This window comes from Bubalus kerabau, chromosome 10, assembly GCF_029407905.1.
Source record: "Bubalus kerabau isolate K-KA32 ecotype Philippines breed swamp buffalo chromosome 10, PCC_UOA_SB_1v2, whole genome shotgun sequence".
NCBI classification, from domain to species: domain Eukaryota; kingdom Metazoa; phylum Chordata; class Mammalia; order Artiodactyla; family Bovidae; genus Bubalus; species Bubalus kerabau.
In genome coordinates, this window is record NC_073633.1 from 91,820,592 (window position 1) to 91,844,613 (window position 24,022).

General features: G+C 48.9%; 1 protein-coding gene across 2 annotated transcripts in view; it reads left to right on the plus strand.

Annotated features, from left to right (window-relative positions):
• The window catches only part of LOC129621818 (feline leukemia virus subgroup C receptor-related protein 2), a 57,296-nt gene extending 37,948 nt beyond the window's left edge, over positions 1 to 19,348 (plus strand). The window contains exons 4-10 of one of the 2 annotated variants that reach the window (XM_055538694.1): positions 3,868 to 3,935; positions 5,169 to 5,272; positions 11,534 to 11,644; positions 12,446 to 12,551; positions 12,699 to 12,810; positions 13,492 to 13,547; positions 17,511 to 19,348. In XM_055538694.1, the coding sequence (XP_055394669.1) occupies positions 3,868 to 3,935; positions 5,169 to 5,272; positions 11,534 to 11,644; positions 12,446 to 12,551; positions 12,699 to 12,810; positions 13,492 to 13,547; positions 17,511 to 17,588 (635 nt within the window). In that variant the 3' untranslated portion in view covers positions 17,589 to 19,348. The remainder of the gene's footprint in view (positions 1 to 3,867; positions 3,936 to 5,168; positions 5,273 to 11,533; positions 11,645 to 12,445; positions 12,552 to 12,698; positions 12,811 to 13,491; positions 13,548 to 17,510) is intronic. The other variant, XM_055538695.1, reaches the window with a different exon arrangement.
• The last annotated feature ends 4,674 nt before the right edge of the window (positions 19,349 to 24,022 follow it).

A 24,022-nucleotide genomic window follows, 5' to 3' on the forward strand; every position in this document is an offset into this window, starting at 1 on the left:
GGCCTCAGAGGAGCTGTGTGACCCCTCAAGATGCTGGCAAGATACGGGGTGTAGCAAATCCTTCTGGGAGTCCCTGGAGCTTTGCTGAGGTCAGGCTGGCCCTTTAAACCAACAGTTTACTCCAGGTTCAGGAGGACAAAAGGGAAATGAGCACAGAGTTCCCAGAACCCAGACATGAGATCTGGGATCAGAGTTTCCCACTCTGGCCTGATAGTAGAGTCCCCTGGGTTGTGGGTGGTGTGTGCCTGGATTCCCTGTCTCTCTTCTGGAAAGTCAGATTCAGAGAGTCTGCGAGGGCCTGGGAATCTGCCTTTGCAAGCATTCCAGGAGATTCTAGCATGCAGCAGAGTTGAGAACCTCTAATGTGGGTGTGTAATGGGTGATTCTTGGGGTCTTGAAGCCCCTTCCCCTCCCAGCTGCCTCCATGGGAACCCCAGCCTCTCACAGCCTGGGCCTGCTCTGTGATCTTCTTGTGCCCAAGGCCATTTAGTCACCTTATCAGTGAGTTTAAGAGATGCCCGGGGAGGGGGGGGGTGGTTTATTGTTGTTAAAATGCAGATTCCTAACTTCATTCCAGGAGAATCAAATTAAGTAGGTCCTGGTAGAGCTCAGAAATCTGCATTTAAAAAATCTGAGGCCTTCTAATGCCAGTGATCTCTAGGCTGCCATTTGTATAATTTAGTCTTGACACAAGACAGAAACTCAGAGTCCCTTCTGCCTTTCTAAAGTCCACCCCCTCAGGGACCCACACCTCTCCCACAGGTGGCTGATACAGGCACGACCTGGCCTTTCAGGGGCGATCACATTTCACTGACCTGGCAGGCTTACATTGTTGAGGGACAATCACACTCAAATATAACACAGTCACCTGCATTCCTGTGAGAAGTAGTCATGCACAGGACAGAGCATGAATTCCATTCCTACCCTTCAGTGTGGACGCCGGACCCCTTGGTTCGGTCAGTGGAGTGGAAAGAAAGTGAAGTCACTTGGTCGTGTCCGACTCTTTGTGACCCCATGGATTGTAGCCTACCAGGCTTCTCCATCCATGGGATTTTCCAGGCAAGAGCCATGGGATTTTCCAGGCAAGGTACTGGAGTGGGTTGCCATTTCCTTCTCCAGGAGATCTTCCCGACCCAGGATCGAGCCCAGGGCCCCTGCATTGCAAGCAGAAGCTTTTACCGTCTGAGCCAGCAGGGAAGTCAGTGGAGTAGACTCTCGCCATTTAACTGTATCTGGCAACCTTTGGCAATATGGGGAGGGCCATCTTATTCAAAAGGGATTCGAAATTTCTAATTCCTTTAGGGTTGGAATGTAGAAAGAATTGAAAAGAATGGCAGCCTTCCAGGGGGAACCCCTGCCCGGCTCTACACCCTCCCTGCCTTAGCCCTGACTCCATCTCCTGTCTGGCTGGGAGCCAGGGATGGTTACTGGTAGATGACACTAATCTAGCTGAACCAGTGGGTCTCAAGCTTTATCAGGATTACCTCGAGGACTTGTTAGCACGGACAAAAGCCCCACTCCCAGTTTCTACAGCAGGAGGTCTGGGTGCGGTCACGATTTGCATCTCTAACGAGCTCCCAGGGGTTGTTGATCTGGAAGAGATTTTCCTAAACCTTTGAGCCTCACAAAGCTGCTCGCCTTCCCTGATCAGCCCTCTCTGCACTGTTTCTTTCTCTGTTTTGGGGTCACGAAAGTGTTGGTGTTTAGAGTTTTTTGCTCCCAGTCCTCTTGGATAATTTCTCAGTTGCCTGGGGATTCTGCCCTCCTTGTTCAGCCCAGGTGGGCCCAAGCTGAACTTGACCTGGCGTGTGCTCTGCCCCCTGGCCTTGTTAAACTGAGGGGCAGGAAGGGGGCTGGTATCATCCTCCTTGCACCACCCTACCCCCCATTTCAGGAATGTGTCTCCTTGTGGGTTCTCTTGACCTGGAAATGGAATTTCCAAGTGGCTGGGAGTGGTAAGTGGTAAGAAGGTGAGGTGTAGCTATGCTTGTTATCTAAGAGGTTGCTGAGAGCCTGAGTGGCAGCTGTAGTGATATTTGGTGGCACGTCTGGGGCACTGAGCTCAGCCTTGCTGCATCCCTGAGGTGACCTGCTCGGAGAGTCTGGGCGTGAAACTACCAGTGAGCTGAGCTGGGGGAGTCTTTGAGGATCAGTTCCGTGAGGATATAAAATCGAGTGTTTAAGATGGAGGAGCTGGCACCCTACAGTCTGGGTTTGATGCAGCCCTGCCTCTTACCACGAACATGATGGTGTGGAGGGCAAACCAGACCCCCCACTTTGCAGGAGAATTTGACCTTGGCTTAACTTTGTATCTCATTCCTCTGGGAACCTGATGAAGAATGGAAGTCAACTGCGGTTAGACTTTACTTCTCATGAAAATAACTGCAGTGGGCTGGGCGATCTTCTCAGCCCTGTTGGGAAGCCATTCTTTGTGTTTCTCTAGGCACGGCGACTCTCTCCACGGGCCTGTCCTTTACGGGGATCCTGGCAACTATGCCTGTGCTTGAGTTACAAACAACAGTGGCTGCTGGGAGGGGTTGAGGCAGGGTGGGGGTCACGCCCATGTTTCCCTGCGCTGAGCCATCCGCTTGGGGGCAAAAGAGGATGGCTTCTGGGTGGCTCTGCGGCCTGAGGTCCTGTGGACCGGCTCCAGTGAAGAGGGGCGCCCGAGGCTGCCGTCCCTGGGCACCGTGTCCTGTCTTATGTCCTTCTAAGCGGGCCTAATGCCAGGTGTGCCAGTGGCAGTCATGTGAGCCTCAAAATTAGCTGAAATTAAAAAGACCCCTGGTGGGCCTTCCAGAACGGCCTCTGTATTTGTTTTTTAAATGTGTGTGCCTTTTCTTATCTATGAAATGGGAATGAGGATATGTCAGCTGCTTTCCGGGATTGTCATGAGGACGGTAAGTTGTTTAGAAAAGCGCCTATTAGCACATAAGAGCGTGCTGCTGCCCTCACCACCGCCACCACCACCATCAGCCATCACCACCGATTCCTGAGGCTGCCCTGCCTGGGCACCGGGCCCCGTCTTACGTCCTTTTCAGTGGACCCAAGGCCAAGTGTGCAGGGGCGGCCGTGTGGCCTGACCGCCATCGCCAGCCCTGCCATGTCCCCATCGCCACCGCGTCCTCACCCTCACCACACGCCCACCTCCACTGTCGTCACCACGACGCCACCACCGTCGTCACCGTCACTGTTAGTAGGAAAGGAGGGCAGGGGGTCCGTCTCCTTTGGATTCATATTTAGTCTCATATTAGCTACGAAGTCACTGTAAGGTTTGAACAAAATGACTTCGTCCCTTGAGGAAATTGATTCTTACAGAATGTTCTAAGTATTCCATTTATTGGTTGGATAAATTGACGAATTAGGAGAGTCATCTAAATGTTCTTCAGGGTCCTTTCTGGTTTCAAATATAAGACTTGTGTGGTGTTGCATCTGAGAAGAAAAGTTGGAGAGATGTGAAAACAGGTGAGAATGGGAGTAATGTCAGGCGTCAGAGGTCTGGAGCATTCTGGAGGGGGCATAGGTCATCAGGAGGAGGTGGAAAGGTGTCCAGTAGTTTCACTGAGCCCTTAGGCCAGGCCAGCGCTTAAGAGGGATGTAGATGGATCTGACCTAGGAGTAATGTGTACTTCCTGGAGCCTGTGTTTTTACAACAGGATAAAGGGATGAGAGGGCAATGGCATGAGGCTAAAAAGAGGTTACGATGGTTACCTTGGGTTGTTCCGGAGCATTTCTTCTTCTCTGAGGTCACCACCTTCAGTGACAGCAAGGATGAGAATCTCCTTCCTCTCTCACCACTGGAGGGAGAGCCAGCGATGGCCCCACCAGGACAGGGACCCTAATGCTGTGTTCCCCTCCTTCCTTCAGGTCTGAATGCTGGTGCTTTTTATGCCTTGTCCACTCTGCTGACTCGCATGGTGATCTTCCACTACCCGGTAAGGGCATCCCGTAAGCTGACCAGTCCCGGAGAGAAGGAGATTTCTAGTGTCTGGGCAGGCGCTGGGGAGGCGGTGTGGTATGATGTGTGCTCCAGGATTTGGAGGGAGGCGGCCCTGGGTCTCAGCCCCAGGTCCTGTGGTTCTCAGCGGTGTGAGAGCTCATTAAAATCGCTGAGCTCTTATTCTCTTTTCTGCAAAAGAAGTCTAGTTATTTATTGAAACTTTAATTTAATTTTATATTTTTAAAAGACCAATTTAGAATGAGTAAATCATAAGATTTATACATGTAAAGTACACAGCACGGTGCCTGGCAACTTAGTAGGGAAACGTATATACACATAGAATCACCTATGAAGTCAATTACGTTGTGAAATGTGAGCAGGATTTAAAGTCTTAGTTGCTCAATGGAAAGCAGGTTGCATGTCTCCAGAACTAGGGAGGGTTAAATACTGGGAACTGGACATTGAGTGTCCTGGAGTTGGGATGTCAGGCCCAACCCTCTTTCGGAAGGTCAAGGGTCTCAGCTTGGGAACCGTGGGCTACCATGGGTGAGTGAGTGTTCCAGTGTGGGAGGTTGACAGGTCTGAGTTCAAATCCTGCCTCTGCACTCAATAAAGGCCTCATGACCTTCGGCTAGTAGGCTAATTTCAGTGTGCCTTGATGTCTTCATCTGTAAAATGGAGAGTATTGATTCTTAACCTCCTGGTGGGCAGTCAGGAGAATTAAATGAGATGATGATATAAAACCCTCAACATGCTATCTGGCTCTTAATAAACACACAAACATATGTAATGTCTTCCTACCTCAAACAGTGATGAGTGGGGAAAAAAAAAAAAAAAACCCTAAGTATGAAATGTTTGGATATACATATTTCAGTTTTTCTATCTGTGAAATGAGAATAATGATAAAGGGTTCCTATGAGGATTATATTTTTGAAAAATCTACCTAAAACTGGTTTCTAAGGATAGAATTTGTTTTCCCCCAGCATCCAGTATCATGCACCCACACCCAGGGTTATATTATATTATATTAAGAGGAGCAATTATTCTAGGATTTCCTCCCCTAGAATTACTGGCAGCTTTTTACAGCTTGTCTTGTTCTGCTACTTTCTGAGAATTGGCTGCGGTGGCACCCCAGTTACTTGCCTTACCCCTTTGCCTCCTGGTGAGTGCGCCCCATCAGATGTCTTGTTCCATCCTTGAGTGATCCTTGGGGCTATGGTTTCCCCAGGGGGAAGAAGTGAATGCTGGAAGAATCGGCCTGACCATCGTCCTTGCAGGAATGCTTGGGGCTGTGATCTCAGGCATCTGGCTGGATAGGACCAAAACCTACAAGTAAGTGACTCTTCCGCTTGGACTGAATTGGAGACCCATGTTTTGAAATGACATGTTCATTAGGAACATGGCTGCAAGGATGTGATTGCAGCAGCTGGGGTCTGAGTGGTCAAAGAGGCAGTTCAGATGTATCTTCTCGGGGATGAGAAGGTGGTTCCATGGCCAAATTCCCATGGCTTGCTCGTGGACCTCCTGGGGTTAACCAGGGTGCTCTGTGCTTCCAACAATTTTCAGTGTATTACCTTGCAGTTGCTTCCACTTCATTGGTAAATACTGTGATGTGGTTTAGTCCTGAACGCCCAGTGCATTTCTAAGAGCCACTAAGGTTTTAGTGGATTGCAGGATAATCCAGGATGCTTACTACAAATACAGATCCCTGGGCCCCACTCCTCATGGATGTCAACTCAGTAGGGGAGTCTGCATTTAGAAATCAACCCAGACGCCTTGATTCAGTAGCCAGCCTTGGAGAAAGTGCTCTGGAAACAGAGGCTCAACTTGTGTCTGTCCCGTGCTCCGCATCCACTGGGTGCTCAGTTAATGCTGCTCAGTGGGGCAGCTGCCTGGGCTGTCCTGCGCTGGGCAGGGCAGTATTCTGGGCTGCTTTGTCAAGGCCTCCAAAGTTCCCAGTGTCTGGAGGCGACAGACAGCAGCAGACCTGTTCTCTGCACACAAACCCGCTTCTGTCAGGCTCTGGTCAGACCAGGGCTCCCTCTGGCTGCCCTCATCAAAGGCCAGTTGAGGCCCTCCCTGGGGATGTGGCTGCCTGGCTGGACACAAGGAGGAGCCCGGCCGGACTTAATTACTGCTGGTGGAGCTGGGCTACTGCCTCCTTTCTGCCATATGCCAATTGCTTGCTTCAGGCAGTGAGGACTGGCCACCCTTGAACCAGGGAATAGCAGCATGTCTTTTCCGGGCTTGCTCTGTGGCAACAGAAAGGAGGGGTTGAAATGTTGGCGGGGCCAGGATATGGGCAACCAGATGGTTCAGATGAACCAGAAAAGACAGTGAAAAGACAGTGAAAGGCTGGGAGGACACTGCAGAGTCTAGCTGACACGGTTCCTAGTGGCATTTGATGTCCGCATCCTGCAATCAGCATGGACATTCTTCTTTCCACTCCACTACTTGGGCAGAGAAAGGGTGGGGGAGCTCTGTCATCTGGGCATTTTGGTGCCTGTTCCTTCTCCCTGAGGCTCCCAGGTGTGTCCCCTTTGGTTTGGAGACGGAAACTGGATGGTCAGGTCCATTTATGTCTGGCTGAGGCTACAGGTAGCTTTGCAGGGAGACCAGTGGTTTAAGAAGAAGCTTTGTGTAAAGAAATATGGCAAAAGGCGAGCTTGTGTGGTCAGCAAGGGAGATGGGTGTCCATGGGGCTGGGTTCTGCAGCGGGAGGGCCTGGATGCGGGGAGCAGGGTGAGAAGAGATGAAGGCCCTCTGACCTCAGCAGCTGCTTTGAAGACCCAGGAGGGAGAGGTGTCCTTCAGAGGCTGTTGCTCATCTCCGAAGATGTAGCCCCATCTTGCGTTAGTATTCCTATGTGTGGGAGTGGAGAGAGCGTGGGTTTCTAATCCTGCATTTACCTACTGGGTGACTTTGGACAAGTAACTTGGCTGGTCTGAGCTCAGTTTCCACATTTGTCGTATTGGAGATAGTCATATGCTTCTTTTTTCCTACCCGTTTTATTGAGATATAATGGACTTAAACTGTATCTATATACAGCATATGATTTAATTTACATACATCATGAAATCGACATCGCAGATAGTTTAGTGAACATCCATCATCGTGTATGGATACAAAATTAAAGAAATAGAAAAAATTTCAGGATGAGGACCTTTAGGACTTATTTTCTTAACAACTTGTATACATAACATATACCATGTTGATTATATTTATCATGTTGTACATTACATACTTGTGTGTGTGTGCTGGTCGCTCAGCTGTGTCCGACTCTTTTGCGACCAGATGGTCTGTCCATCGGAGAAGGCAATGGCACCCCACTCCAGTACTCTTGCCTGGAAAATCCCATGGACGGAGGAGCCTGGTAGGCTGCAGTCCATGGGGTCGCTAAGAGTCGGGCATGACTGAGCGACTTCACTTTCACTTTTCACTTTCATGCATCGGAGAAGGAAATGGCAACCCACTCCAGTGTTCTTGCCTGGAGAATCCCAGGGACAGAGGAGCCTGATGGGCTGCCGTCTGTGGGGTCGCACAGAGTCGGACACGACTGAAGCGACTTAGCAGCAGCAGCAGCAGGTCTGTCCATGGAATTCCCCAGGCAAGAATACTGCAGTGGGTAGCCATTCCCTTCTCCAGGGGATCTTCTTGATCCAGAGATGGAACCCTGGTCTACCTGGGTAGAATGTAGGGTAGCAATGTAGGCTGGAACCCAGTCTACATTGCTGGCAGATTCTTTACTATCTGAGCTACCAGGGAAGCCCACATTACATACTCAGTCCTTACTTATTTTATACCTGGAAGTTTTTAACCTTTTGATTGCCTTCTTCCTATTTTCCCTTCCCCTACCCCATCGTCACCTTTGGTACCCACGAATCGGATCTCTTTTTCTGTGAGTTTGCGTGCTTGTTTGGTTTTTGACATTATTGACCTACTACACTAGTAGGTTCCTTAACACAACTTAATGATTCAATGTTCCTAGGAATTTCAGAATGAGCCCTAAGTTAAGTCTGGCTGTGGTCTGTTCCCATACCAGGATATTACTACTCATGGACTGTATTCCCCGCCCTGTGCATTTCAGCCCTTTGATTCATCTGTTTTCCGGCTGTAAGTTTGTACCTCTTAGTCTCTCTCACCTGTTCCTTTCCTCTCCCCTGCCTTCTCCCTCTGGCAGCCATCTGTGTGTTCTCTGTCTCTATGAGTGTGTTTCTGACTTAACGACTGTTCATTTGTTTTGTGTTTTAGACTCTGCATAGCAATGAAATCATATAGTGTTTGTATTTCTCTAACTTATTTCACTTAGCACAAGAGCTTTTGGGTCCATACATGTCACTGCAAATGGCAAGAGTTCGTTCCTTTTTATGGCTGAAATACGTATGTGTGCATACCACATCTTTTTAATCCGTTTATCTATCGATGGGCACTTAGATTGCCTCTGTATCTTGGCTTTTGTATGTAATGTTACAATGAACATAGGGGTACATATATAGTTTTGAATTAGTGTTTTGGTTTTCTTGGGATGAATGCTCAGGAGTGGAATCGCTGGGTCATCCGAGTGTTCTGGTTTGTCCTATATATGCGTATGGTTTCATTTATTTTGGCTGAGCTGGATCTTTGTTGTTTTGCAGTCTGTTCTCTAGTGGTGTGTGGGCTTCTCACTGCAGTGGTTTCTCCTGTGGTGGAGCACAGTCTCTAGAGTGCCTGGGCTTCAGTAGTTGCTGTTCTAGAGTTCCATTGATGGGGTGCACAGGCCTTCTTTCTCTGCCCCACATGGGATCTTCCCAGACCAGGGATCAAACCCATGTCTCCTGCATTCGCACATAGATTCTTTACCACTGGGCCAGCAGGGAAGCCCCCTGGGTGTTCTATTTTGAACCTTTTTTTAGGAATCTCCGTACTGTTTTCTATAGTGGCCGCACCAATTTGCAGCGCCCACCGGCAGTTCACAGGGCCCCTTTCCGCGTGCTTCTCGGCCGTCTGTGTGTCTTCTGTGGAAGAATGTCCGCATGGATCCTATGCCCACTTTTCCCTTGCGTTTTTTTTTCCTTTTGATGTTGAGTTGCATTAAATCTCTGTATAGCTTGGATCCGGAGAAGGCAATAGCACCCCACTCCAGTACTCTTGCCTGGAAAATCCAATGGATGGAGGCGCCTGGTGGGCTGCAGTCCATGGGGTCACTTGGAGTCGGACACAACTGAGCGACTTCACTTTCTCTTTTCCCTTTCATGCATTGGAGAAGGAAATGGCAACCCACTCCATTGTTCTTGCCTGGAGAATCCCAGGGACGGGGGAGCTTGGGGGGCTGCCGTCTCTGGGGTCGCACAGAGTCGGACATGACTGAAGTGACTTAGCATAGCATAGCATAGCATAGCATAGCTTGGATATTGACTCCTTACAGATACACCTTCTCCATGCAGTAGATGGCCTTTTGCCTTTGTTGGTAGTCTCCTTTCCTGTGCTAAAGCTCTCCAGTTTGATGTAGTCCTGTTTGTTTGATTTTGCTTTTGGCTTCCTTGCCTGAGGAAACATTTCCCACCCCCCCGCCCTCCCCCCCCAAAATTACTAAGACTGATGTCAGTGTACTGCCTATAAATTTATTCTAGAATTTTTGTGGTTTCAATCTTAAATTTGTCTTTAATCCATTTTGAGTTTGTTTTTCTGCATAGCGTGAGAGAGCAGTTGAGTTTGATTCTTTTGTATATAGCTGTCCAGTTTTCCTAACAGCATCTATTGAAGAGTCTGTCTTTCCCCCACTGTATGTTCTTGCCTCTTTCATCATGGGCTCATTGTTCACATACACGTGGGTTCATTTCTGAGTCCCTATTCAGATCCATGGATCTATGTGTCTGTTTGTGCCAGTATCATTGTGGTTGGATTACAGTAGCTTTGGAGGACAGTGTGAAATCTGGAAGAACTGATACCTTTAGTTTTATACTTTCTCAAGACTGCTTTGGCCATATGGGGTCTTTTGTATTTCCATACAAATTTTAGAATTATTTGTTCTAATTCTGCCAAGTTGCCATTAGTGTTCTGACAGCAATTGCTTTGACTATGCCGACTGCCTTGGATTACACTGTTTAAAGATTTTTCTTGTGTCCTGAGACTTGCTTGTGTCACTAAAATCTTGCCTCTTGGAACTGCTTTTCCTGTACCCTGCATAGTTTGTGTTGTGTTTTTTGTTAATTTGTTTCCAGATGTTCTTTTTTTTTTTTTAATTTCTACTTTGATTTCTTCAGTGACCTAGTGGTTGCTTGGTAGATAATTGTTTAGCCTCCATGTTTTTGTGTTTTTTGTAGTTTTTTTCTCATTGTTGATTTTTAAAAAATATTTTAAAGTTCCTTTTTACATTAAAAAAAATTTGCTTATTTTTTAATTGAAGGATAATTGCTTTACAGAATTTTGTTGTTTTCTTTCAAACATCAACATGAATCAGCCATTCTCATAGTTAATTTCTAACCTCAGTTTTGTGATAAGAAAAGATGCTTGATATGATTTCAGTTCTTAAATCAGTCATACATTTCCTGCAGGGCTTTTGTAAGGGTTAAATGAAATACTAAATATATGTAAAGTGCTTATGAGAATCTCTGGCATCCACCAAGTGCAGTATTAGTTTGACATAAGCACAGTATACACCTGCCGGCCCCACCGTGTTTCTGGCTTCAGCAGAGTTGAGGGCAGGCTCTGAGCTTTCGTGGTCTGAGTCCTGATGCTCGTGGCCAGAGTGCACAAGGAGGTGCCTTGTGCGTCCCTGACCTCAGTCAGGAGGACGGGGAGAGGGGGCCGGTCCCAGTGCAGGACTCAGGGCCACAGCGGTCCTGAGGGGCAACCTGGGGGAGAGGTGCACAGGCAGGGTGAGCCCGAAACGGAAGCCAGCACTGATGGGCCTTCTGAGGGACCAGCAGAGGGACACGCTCCCGGGACGGGGCGCAGCTTTCTCCCTTGGGCTTTGGAGTCAGGGGCTAGTTCAGGGCTGGAGACTGTTCTCTCAGCTGCACTGTCAGGAGTGGAGGAGTTCAGATTCAGCGGGAAAAGCTGTGCTGCACGTGTGCAGGTGGCAAGAGAAAGGACTCAGAGACGACAGAGACTCTCACAGTCAGGTCCCTGCCCGGCACTGTCCGGGGGGCGGGGGGCGATGCAGACAAGCAGAATGGGCTTCTTGGTCCTGTGACCACTCACACGTGAGCACAGCTGGTGTGTGCCCCTGTATTTTGTTTTTTTTTTTCTGGTGGAAGGAGAAAAGGAAAGGGCTGTGTCCCTGCCTGTGGATAGGATGTGGCCAGTCCAGGTGCAGTGTTTACTCGCTGAGAGGTTTCTGCAGCAGAACACATGTGCTACAAGATGGCTTCACACTGCCCTGGTCTGACCCTTTGTAGCTCTGAGCACAGTGTGATCACTGGTCCAGTGTCCATCAACCTCATGGACAGAAAATTCTATGAGAGTAAATAGCACACAGACGTGGGCTTGCTCAGCACTCAGCAGTTGCCCAATAGATAAGAAGTGGGGTGGAGGAAAAGAGGAAGGAAGGAATGGAAAATATCCTGTTAAAGTCTGCAGTTTATGACTCAACTTCATTGCCTCTGCTTGTAGGGAGACAACTTTGGTGGTCTATATCATGACTCTGGTGGGCATGGTGGTTTACACATATACCTTGAACCTGGGACACTTGTGGGTAGTATTCATCACGGCTGGCGCAATGGGGTAAGTTGTATTTCGAACCTACTTAACTGGAAAGCACCAACCACGGTTCCGAGACCTACTGACATCCTAAGATGGCGATAGAGATCTGCTGCCTCTCATGACTTCTGCAAACCTGGAAATGGCCAGAGGTCATGTTCACTCATAAGACTTCAAAAGGCTGCCTCGGGCATCCAGGCTATCCATGCTGTTGGAATGGACTATGTCCTTCATAAATCTCTGGGAGGCTAGGAAATGTTTAGCGTCTTTATGAGCTCTGCCTGGGACAACATGGGGTCACAGAAAGTACACAGGCCTGGATCACAGAAAGTACACAGGATCAGAAAGGGTGGGTCCTGAGCTCACTGTTGCCGACTGTTTATTAGATCGTAGGCACCTCCCTACTCACTCTGAGGCTCAGTGTCTTCATCCGTAATTGCAGATGAGTGGCCTCCCTTGTGGAGTTGTTGGAAAGAAGAAGAGGATTAACAGATGTGAAAGCACCAGGAAGTGTGGTGCAGTTGTAAGAGATCAGAGCTGGAATTTTCTAGACCTGTTGTATGACAAAGTATAGGAAATGGCTCCCCTTCCACAGGGATCTCTGCTCAGCTTCACCTCTTGCTTATTTTCCTATGGACGATACACGTGAGGGTGTGTGAACATGCGTGTGGGTAATGACCACCTAGGGGGTGGCCTGATTTTCAAAGGCCTGTCATGTCTTGATGGGAAGAAACAGAAAAAGGAGTTGTAGGGCAGGAGCTGGGCACCCTTTTTTCCTTGCTCTGGAATTTCTCCATCACCTCGTTTCTGTGATCTGGCCTTCAGATTCTTTATGACTGGCTACCTCCCACTGGGGTTTGAGTTTGCCGTGGAGCTGACATACCCGGAATCAGAAGGCATGTCGTCTGGCCTCCTCAATGTGTCTGCCCAGGTAGGCCTCTCGTTGGGTGGTGGCACTGGAGCCGTGGGCCTGTGTTCCCTGCCGGGCTCGGCGGGTGCAGGCGCTGCATAAGGCAGCTCAGCTCCCCGTGGGCTGCGTGCTGGGCCCCTGTTTCCCGTTTTCTCCGTGTCTTTGCAGGTATTCGGGATCATCTTCACCATCTCTCAGGGCCAGATTATCGACAACTATGGAACCATGCCTGGGAACATCTTCCTGTGTGTCTTCCTGACCCTTGGAGCGGTGCTCACTGGTGAGTCAGGGCCTCAGGACAAAGTGATGCTCTGACTGTGCCTGAGTTTATGCTGTTGGCAGTTTGGCACCCAATGTCTTCACTGATCATACAGCTAAGGGGCTCACGTGCAGCAGGGCAGACGAGAGGCCTCATGAGGAAGTATCTTTGGCAGGCAGTAGCATATTTTGTTGGAATGAGCTTCAGTTTTGGAAGCTTCAGTTTTTTGGAATAAGCTTCAGTTTTTTGGAATGAGCTTCAGTTTTTTTGGAATGAAACTAATGAGCTTCAGTTTTTTGGAATGACCTTTCCAAAAGACCCTTGTTGGAACCCTGCACTGTGACACTGACCTCCATAGCCCTTGGCCTTGGGCAAGGGGACCAGCCTCTGGGAGCCCCACTTTCCTAATCTGTAGAATGGAGATGGCTGTGAGGCTTGGAGCACTGTGTGCAAACTCCCTGCAAATATCAGGGGTCTATGCAAGGAGGCCAGTGTCGTCACTGGCTTCTTCCTGTCTGGCACAGCAGTGGTTCCCAGGCTCTGTCAAGCTGGCTGGTGGAACCTCCAGATCCCTGGAAGGTCTGAAGGAGGTGGGATACCCATGACCCTTAGGAGAGTACGGGCTCCCTCTTGTGGTTGAACTTGACCATTGCTCTGCTTGATGTCTTTCTGTTGCTCTTCTTCTGTGTCCTTGAACCTCAGCATTCATCAAGGCAGATCTCCGGAGGCAGGATGCAAACAAAGAAATTCCTGAGACTGTGAGTATGTGGGAGCTGCTGGGCTGAGATGTGGGCTCAGACTTTGCTGAGGCTGTGGCATTGGGGGGAAGCGGGGGGTAGTGCCCAAGGGACTGGTGGCTGTGAGAGCCGCTCAGCATCACACACATGGAGATAAAGGGTTTCCTCCGTGGGGCTCAGCCCCGCTTTTCTGCTGCCCTCTCCGGGTTTTTCTGCCACTTCCTTCCCTGCTCCTGGCCTCCCTGCTCTGGCCCCCAGAGCTGGTCCCTGCGTCACAGTCTGCCGAGCAGCACCCACCCCGGGGTCCTGAGACAAGTCCCGAGGCCCCGGCTCCTCTCCTCTCAGCCTGGGGTTCATGAACAGAGAGGAAATGTGGGGGGCTGGCTCCTCACCCTGTCATAGCGGTGGTGGCCCCGAGGCAGTGGCTCTCCTGGCATGTGGCAGGGCCTCAGGAGGTGCCAGGGAGGGGCCAGAGCCAATGGGTTGCCAGCAGGGCTCTAAAAGTACAAGTCACGAAGCAGGAGTGGATCATGGTGGAAGGGGAGAGGATCAGGAATTAGATTGGGAACAGAAGAGTATTTCCCATCTTTTCTAATTGGGAAAGATGGGCACTCTTTTAAGCATCGTGCTGTGCTGTGCTTAGTCACAAAGTGTCCGACTTTGTGACCAAGCACTTTGTGACTAAGTCACTTCAAAGTGTCCGACTCTTGGCAACCCTATGGACTGTAGCCTGCCAGGCTCCTCTGTCCATGGGGATTCTCCAGGCAAGGATACTGGAGTGGGTCACCATGCCCTCCTCCAGGGGATCTTCCCAACGAAGGGATCGAACCCAGGTCTCCCGCATTGTGGGAGGATTCCTTACCATCTGAGCCACCAGGGAAGCCCAAGAATACTAGAGTGGGTAGCCTATCCCTTCTCCAGGGGCTCTTCCCAACCCAGGAATCGAACTGGGGTCTCCTGCATTGCAGGTGGAGCTACCAGGGAATCCTTTAACCAATGTGTTAGGTATCAAATCTGAATCAGGATGAAAGGAATTTCATCTCTCAGGAGTCAGTGGGATATTGCTTAAAAAAAACAAAACACCCAAAACCTGTTACAGAGGTAATACACATACTTTGTAGAAAAAATTTAAAATATAGCAAAGTGTACAAATTTTTTAATCCTTCGTTTGTTTTAAAGTGTACAAAATTTGAAAGACATCGTGTAATAGCATCACCTAGAGATGAGGTCCTGTATTTTTCATTTCCTCACACATCTGTGTACACATATATATGTGTAGTTATATGTATGTATTTTTTAAACAAAAGTAGAATCTTGCGCTTTTGTGGTTCTGCAAGCTTTCTTGTTCCATGTGCTTTCGCACTTTCTGCAAGCACTTCGTCAGGTCATTAGTCTTTTACAATGTACTTGACATCACAGTGTTCTAATAACTGCACATGGATAGACATGATTTGATTGACAACTTTCCTGTCCAGGAACACTTAGAGTCTCTCTGACTGTTGTTAGAAATGATATTGTGTTTACTGTTCTGCAGCTGACTCTTTGGGCATGTTCTTAAGCACTGTATTTTCTTGAGAAATGGATCAGTGGTTGTGCCTGTAGTTAAGACTTTGATATGTGTTACCAGACTGGCCTGTAGGAAGGAGGTACTATCAATACTACTAATGTACATTGCTCTAGCGGTGTATGAGGCCAACCCTGAGTATTTATCATTTTGAAAATCTTTGCCAATTATCGAAGGCAAAAATGGTATCTGAGAGAGGTACGTTTAAGCTTTAAGGATGTGCGCTGAGAGACGTTTGTCCTCTGATCTCACACCCTGGAGTTGGCAGGTGGCAGCAGGGAGCAGGTGAAGGGGGAGGCGAGGCGCCTGGGACAGGACGTTCAGTGGGGACACGGGGAACGCCTGAGACAGGAGCGGTCTTCTCAGGAGCCTGTGAGAAGCGTGGCATCAGCCCCGCAGAGATGGGCTTGTCCCTGTGCCATAGACGAGGACACGTGATCTGGGACACTTGGGTGACTATACTGTGAGCCTACGAAAAGGTGCCTATGATAACAGGATGGATTACTCGTGAAAAGCTTTCAATTTGAGATGTGATGCATTGTGTCAAGCTATATGAGACTCTGCTGTGTTTACTGTGTAATCAGTGTTTCCCTGGGCAAAAGCAAACAGAGGAAAGTAAAGGCCGCCTGTAGGCCTAGTGCCCAGAGGTACCCTAGTGACACTTTAGTCATTTCCCAGTGTCTTCTGTGGATGCAGAAATGTGCTTGTGCACGCTGGATTTTCTACTCTGCTTGTTTCCTTAGGAGAGTCTGACAACCTTTCTACACCGCTTCCTTAGGAGAGTCTGACAACCTTTCTACACCGCTGCCCGCAACCCCACGTCTCCATGTACACTTGTCCGTTTCCTCCTGTTTCCTACTTAGGTCGGCCCACATTTCCCTGTCTCGCAGGTAGATCCTTGTCCCCGTGGGCCAGGTTTGTTATCCAGCAGGCGGTGAGGGCTCAGTTCTGTGCATGTGGACTGTGGGAAGCAGCGTGAGTCGGGCCAGGAGGCCAGTGGGTGCAGGCTCACGGTGCTGTCCTGGATACACCTGGGGGGCCTGGTGGGCCGGGGGTCAGAGTCACGCGGGGCTGGTCCCAGGGGAGTCAGGGCTGTCAGAGGGCGTCCTGAAGGAGCCATCATTTCCCCACCGAGGTGGCAGGTGTGAGTGGGACCTGCAGACCGTCCCAGGACTTCAGTCTCAGCGCCAGGGGACGACAGGGCAGGGAGCGCATCAGGCCAGAGCTGCGCTTTCTGATCAGTGAGGTGGGTCATTGGCAGAAAGAGCCAGAACTTCCAGTGAGTCAGGACTGACGCTGATGATGACAATCTGTGTTTGGGTTTCCATTTGTCTTCCAGTTGGTAGTTCTCGGCCCCAGAGACACTAAGCCCTATTTATCTGTGACTTCAAGGTGATGGCGCTGAAGGAGGCGGGTGTGTGTGCCTGAGTGTGTCAGAGACAGGAGGTGGTGTGAGTGGTTGAAGTCTGCTGCTGGCTCCTGAGTGAGGGCTTCTCAGGGATGAGGCCAAGCTGGTGCCGACAAGTTAGCAAGATGGAGAACCGGACGCTGGATCTCCCGCTTTGCCTCTGCCACGGGCTGCCCTGCGGGTTGTGGCAGGTGAAGTGCCGTTTGTCCAGCTGACGTGGCCTGCATGTGCTCCGCCAGCCTCGATGGTCAGAGCTGTGTGGGGCTTGGCCTGTGCTCGAGGCCTCGTTGGGAGCAAGATGAGCCCCTGAGGGAAGAAGCAAAGTGTTCCTAAAACAGCAGACAAACGCCCAAGTTGGCAGTTAGTACTTAGAGGCCTCAGAGCATAATCTTCAGGGCATATTTAAATCCCACCCAGCTAACAAGCGTCACCCTGAATACCTTCTAATTCCGTGAAATTGTCCCTAAGAAATCTGATGACAAACAGCCGAAGTCTCTTCTTCTCTGGGGGCGCTATATTACTATATACATCCTTTGAGCCATACTGCATCCTGTCTTTATAACAGTTCACTGTGCGTCTGTTCCACACACGTGGTAACCGTGCTCCTCACCTGGGGGCTGCCCCTGATGGGGGTAGTCAGCACCCCCGAGGAGAGGACAGACCTGGCCCATCCACAGCCACGTGGGGCTCCATCCAGGTGGGGTGAGGCTGTCAGAAGGGGAGGAGGGTGACCAGAGCTCAGTGGCACTCACAGTGAGATGGTCCCTGGAGGCTGTGGTGTCCCTGAAGGCTGACCTTTTTGGTCCTCCTTTACCCCTGTCATGATGGTGTGTGTCTGGGGAGCACTGTGCGTGACCGGAGCCCCTGTCCTTGTCCTTGTTCAGTCAGGGATGCTGAGTGCCTGGGACTCTGGTCTTCCCCCCGGATTCTAGACGTATGGGCAGGAAGATGCTCCAGCAGGGAGGAGTCCCTGCCTCTTCCCTCAAGGGCTGTCCCCTTGTCTGTCTTGTAGAAACCCCAGGAGGGGGAGGAGGAGGAGGACAGCAAGAGCAGCAGAGCCCCCACCACTGTGCAGGAGGAGCATTTCTGAGAGAGGGCAGAGGAGCGACTCGGGGGACTCGGACCGCCCCCACCTCTCCAGCCAGCAGAGCTCTGCCTGCCAGCCCCACGGCCTTCACCGAGCAGCTTCTGGGGGAACTGGGAGGAACATCTGTGTCTTGTAGGATAGTGCATCTGCCTCCTGGAACCCACTCCAGAGCTTGCCCTGTGTCCGTGGGGCTGATGCCCTTTCCACCACACAGGTTGGGGCCCCGCCCTCCCCCTGCAGGTTCTGGGAGCTGGGGAGGCAGAGAGAATCCTGGAGTCAGTCCTGGCTGCTGCCTCACCTTCCTGCTCCAGTCCATCTCTTGGGACAAAGCCTGCACATTATCCCGAAAGAAAGCTTATTCAGGAGATTAACGTTTTCTAGTGTCTGAAGACCCTTAGGAGCCCAGTTTTAAGGAGCAGCGGCTGCTCTGGATGAGGGTCATTCTTGGGCCCCCAGACTGACCACTGAGATTCTGTGGGAGAGCAAACACCCTCAGGACAAACCCTCAGGACTCTGGGACCAGGTTCTTCTGGCTCATGTTGCGAATGTCTGCAAACCCTCTCTCCTCAGAGCTGATCAAACCAAACATCAATAAACTTGATAAAAACATTGCTGTGACCTAGAAGACTAAGCCGATTTCAGACAGTTGACCTCAGGATGTGATGGTGCTAAGAATCTGGGGAGTCTGGTAGCCTGATTCGGGAACAGAAAGGCTCTCTTCTGCAGAAGACGTCCCGGCCCAGGGCCTTGTGTGCGTCACTGCCACCTCCGTGCCTTCCTCCAGACTCCACTCAGGGGCTCGTGTTCTCCTGCCTGTGACCCTCACTGCAAACTCAGCTGGGTCCTTCCCCCCTGAGAACTCCAAAGGTCCCTGAGCGATGAGGGGAAGGGGCAGAAGGAGAGGTGGCCCGTGAATGGGACTCGGGTCTGCTGGGTTAGGTAAGCATGTCCACTTCTGGTGGGGACAGTGTTTGCAGCCCCAGCCCCTCTCGCCACGCCCTTCTATAATAGTAATAATTCTTTCTCAGATATTCTGAATTTAAAAGGACTCCCTTTCGATCAGGGGCTTCTCAGGTATCGCCAGTGGTAAAGAATCTGCCTGCCAATGCAGGAGACTCAAGAGACACAGGTCCGATCGCTGGGTCGGGAAGATCTCCTGGAGCAGGAAATGGCATCTCACTCCAGTATTCTTGCCTGGGGAATCCCATGGACAGAGGAGCCTGGCAGGCTGTAGGCTATGGAGTCCCAGAGTCAGACATGAGTGAGCGCACACATACACATGTCCTTTCAACCAGCCCAAGCTGCCTTCTCCTGCCTCACCTGCTGTCTGGCTCTACTCACGGGCTTGGGGAGAATCTCCTCAAAATAGGACATTTTGGTTGTTTCTCACGTGCCTTGAGCTCTGTGATCACAACCTCTGTGCTGCTTTGTTGTGGCCACTGCCCCGGGCTCAGCGTACTGGAGCTGCCTGCATGGAAGCACTGCTTGGGTGCTTGGGCCACTGCCCGAGGGCAGCTGGTGTGTGTGTGTGTGTATACAGTGCTCTGTACATAAAAGAAGAAGTTCACACTTCTGGTGCAAGGACTGAGTTAGGGGTGGAAAGGAGGTGGAAAATGAAGGTGCCTTACTTTTTCATAAGCAGAAAGTGTTTACTCTTGAGTCTCTTAATTTTATAAACAAAATGTTTACTGAAACCATCGTTTTATTTGAAATCATAATTAGTATTTTCTATTTGTAACACCAGATGTATTAAAGCAATAAAATATCCTCCGTGTGGTCTGCCTTGTCACTGGTTGGGACAGAGATGGCTTTGGCAGTGGGAACAGGCTGGAGGGGTGGGGGCTCGGGGTAGAGGAGGCGCTCCTCCACACTGTGGAAGGTGGTCCTCCGTAGACATAGATGTTACCATGCTCGTGGGTTAGTTTTTAAAGATGAGGCTGCAGACGTTACTGTCTGTCCACGTGGAGACTGCAGCTCAAGGCAGGATCAGTGGCTGCAGCAACTTTCCATTCCGAGTGATCCTTTCACAGTGCGTGTCAACCACATCAGTCCACTTCAGACCCTCTCCTAGCTTCTTACCTCAACCACAGCCCAGACCTCACCAGAGCCCACAAGACCCCATGCACTGTGGCCCCCACCTTCCTGTCTGACCGTCTGTCCTCCACGGTTCTGTTCAGTCTCTCTGCTCCAGCCACACGACCTCCCTGCCGTGCCTTGAATGTACCAAGCCTGTTCCCACCGCAGGGCCATTGCACCTGCCAGTCCCTGTGTCTGGGGTGCACTGGCTGCAGATGTCCATATGACTTGTTTCCTCACTTCAGCTCAAACATCCCCTCTCCAGAGAGGCCTCCCCTGCCTGCCACCTCACTCTGTCTTGCTGCCTTACACGATGTTGTGATTGTTGTTTATCTACCGACTGTCTTCCCCACAGGACTGGAAACTTCACTTTGGGGACCTTGTCACTGTGTTCACTGCTCCTTCCTCTGTGCTTGGACCAGTGCCAGGCATGTAGTCAGGGCTCCAGATGCACTGTTGAAGGATGACCTGGAAGAGTGGGTACCACCCCCCCGAGACCGTCTCCACCCCTGTCTCCCCCCACTTCTCAGTGACCTTCGCAGAAGGGAGGAAGGGATTGCACACTATGAACAAGAGCAATTTCCGTGGACTCTGGACTTTGCCGTGGCCGAGGCAGCTGCAGGAAAGGGTGGGAGGCCCAGTAGGGAAGCAGGAGAGAGGACCAGGAGGCAGGGAGATAATTCAGGCACTTTTCCTTCACAACTTATCTCTGCAAGATTTCCAGGAGGAGGCTGAATTTAAAAAATAGATACACAAAAAGCAGCAAAGGTTTACTGTATAGCAGTGGGAACTACGGTCAATATCTTGTAATAACCTATAATGGGAAATAATCTGAAAATAATATGTACTATCTGTGTATGTATATATGTAATTGAATCACCTTGCTGTGTGCCTGAAACATTGCAAGTCAATGATACGTCAATAAAATATATATATAAAGAAAAAAATTCCACGGACAGACGAACCCGGTGGGTTAACATCCATAGCATCACAAAGAATTGGACAAAACTGACTGACTGAGCTTCATCATCAACCTACAAAGGACCATCCAGTGATCTCTCAAAATTGCTTGATTTGTACTAAAAATAACCCAAAGACTGCTGTCAGATCTCCCCGGATAGGGACCAAACACATAGGAGCCTGCGCCACGGACTGACAAATAGACTTGACTTCAATGCCTTGAGCCACAGGAAATTTCAGATTCCTGCTAGTATTGGTGGTCTTTTTCAGGATTGGTGGAGGCACCAGGACTGAAAAAGCCTCCAAAGTAGTGAAAGCCATGTTTAAGGAAAATTTCCCCCAATTTGGATAGTTTGCTGCTGCTGCTGCTGCTAAATCGCTTCAGTTGTGTCTGACTCTGTGCGACCCCATAGACGGCAGCCCACCAGGCTCTGCTGTCCCTGGGATTCTCCAGGCAAGAACACTGGAGTGGGTTGCCATTTCCTTCTCCAATGCATGAAAGTGAAAAGTGAAAGTGAAGTCGCTCAGTCATGTCCGACTCTTCGAGACCCCATGGACTGCAGCCCACCAGGCTCCCCCATCCATGGGATTTTCCAGGCAAGAGTACTGGAGTGGGGTTGCCATTGCCTTTCTCCATTGGATAGTCTAGCACCCTTCAAAGTGATAATGGGCCTGCTTTTTTCTCTAGCAAAACCCAATAGATGTCCAAACCACTGCAAATTAATGGAAAGCTATATTCATTCTGGAGTGCACATTCAATAGGAATAACAGAGAAAATGAATTCTACATTAAATAGCATTGCAAATATATGTTGAGTCTAATTTAACTTGGGGTTAGGGCTTGACAGTTGCCCCACTATGGATCAGAGTGGCTTCCAGAAGCAGGCTTAAAATTAGCCTCTTTTTATTGTATGGTAGGCCATTCCATGTGTCTGCCCAGGAGGGAGACTGTATAAATACTCCGAAAGATTTAGCAGTTGCCAATTATGTTCAAACTCTAGGCACAATACAAACCTCTGTTCATGAATTTGCTTCTAGCAAGTCTTCCTTACATCCTTTCCAGCCTGGACATTGCATCCTCTTAAAACATGTGGAGGACAAGGGCCTGAGCACCAGCTGACTGCAAAGTGGACAGAACCACCTGTGGTATTACTTATCGCACACTCATCTGTCAGGTTAGCTGGAGTAACTGGAGTAAAGCCACGATACATCACAGTCAGGTCAAAGCAGCCTCACCGTCATCAGAAAATGACCCAACTCCTGAGTCCTAGAGAGCAGTGTGTTTGTGAACCCTTAGAAGACTTAAGGTTACTCTTCAGAAAGGATAAGTACTGAGAATGAAATTTCCTTGCAGAAGGAATTTCATCAGGTTCAAATAGTTGCAGAGAACTGTTTTACTTCCTAAAATTATTAAGGAGTATTCCTGACCCAAAGCTGATAATTCCATTTCATGATCACCCCCTCATTGCCTCTGTTCAGCAGGAAGTAGCCAGAACAATCATCACCCCTTATTCCCACAAGATTGTGGCATGGACATTGATAGATAGGAATTGCAATAGGGTCGGGGCAAGCACATGGCTGTTAGTGAGTGACTGTTAGAGGTCCCGCCCAGCCATTGGTTAGAGTCAGAATGGCCCCCTACTTCCTCTGTTTAAAAGGAGCTGAATTCAGACTGAGGGAAGTTGGGTTTTGTTTTTTTTAATGAAACAAAGATAACTATTTTTAATGATAAAAGGTACAATTCACTAAGAAGATAGACATCATAAACAAACAAAAAGCAAAAATCAGAAGAAATATAAGAGAAAAGAAAAAATATATAATCATAGTGAGACATATAAACATTTCTCTGAGAATATTTTATCAAGTGCAATGGCACCCCACTCTAGTACTCTTGCCTGGAAAATCCCATGGACGGAGGAGCCTGGTAGGCTGCAGTCCATGGGGGTCTCGAAGAGTCGGACACGACTCTTCTTCACTTTTCATTTTCATGCATTGGAGAAGGAAATGGCAACCCACTCCAGTGTTGTTGCCTGGAGAATCCCAGGGATGGGGGAGCCTGGTGGGCTGCCGTCTGTGGGGTCGCACAGAGTTGGACACGACTGAAGCGACTTAGCAGCAGCATAAAAAATAAGAATAGGAGCATCTTGAAGGATGTTATTAATAATTTAAATACAATAGATCTGTTTATATTAATTTATATTAACCTTATATACTACACAAATATACTTAAAATTTTATATCTCATAAGTTATTAGATGTCCACAGGGCATTTAGAAAAACTGACAAAAGATAAATATTATTAAATTTCAGAAAGCAGAATTCTTTTTTTGGTGATTCAGTTATACAAATGGATATGTTATTTTTGAAATTATTTTCCATCATATATTATCACAAGATATTGCCTATCATTCTGTATGCTATACAGTAAACCTTTGTTGCTGTTGCAAGTCTATTTTTTTAATTAGCAATCTATCATTCTATTCATGCTAAGTCAAACAAGTAGAATCAAAATGTCATAATTTTTTTCAGTTAGGCAAAAATTCATAAGGTTTCTAAAATATATATATATTATACATATTATTTATATATGTATAGAAGAGCTTTTCTACTACACTTGATAAAGAACATCAAAAAGAGAAAAAAAAGGAAGAGATGGAGAAAACATAAACAAAATGAAATGGGAGCACTGAATATGAAATAGAAAAAGTGAAACAAACTAAATAAAAGTAAAAGGTCATCATGCTGCTGCCGCTGCCAAGTCACTTCAGTCGTGTCCGACTCTGTGCGACCCCATAGATGGCAGCCCATCAGGCTCCCCCATCCCTGGGATTCTCCAGGCAAGAACACTGGAGTGGGTTGCCATTTCCTTCTCCAATGCATGAAAGTGAAAAGTGAAAGTAAAGGTGCTCAGTAGTGTCCGACTCTTCGAGACCCCATGGACCGCAGCCCACCAGGCTCCTCTGTCCATGGGATTTTCCAGGCAAGAGTACTGCATGGGGGTGCCATTGCCTTCTCCGAAAAGATCATCATAGAGTCCAGTTATTTTTAAACAGGGCTGCTCATTAGAAACGTATCTGGAGCTCTGGTGAAAAAAAAGCAATACCTGGGCATTTGTATTTTTCAAAAAGTTCCAAGATAATTTTGATATGCATCTGGATTTAAAAAGTGATTACAGGTTTTTCTATTAAATGATAACATAGAATTCTGTTATTTTTCTGAAAACCAATCATGATAAAATGGTATTAAGTGAGTAATAGTTTTATAATTGAAAAGTTGCGGCTGCAAGCCATGTGCTATGCTGGAATTCATGACCTCCAGCAGAGAGGATTTTGATCCAGGGGCATTTTGTGTAGCAAAAAGTTTTGTTGTAGGAAGGGGGGGCCCCCTCCAGGGCCCCGAGAG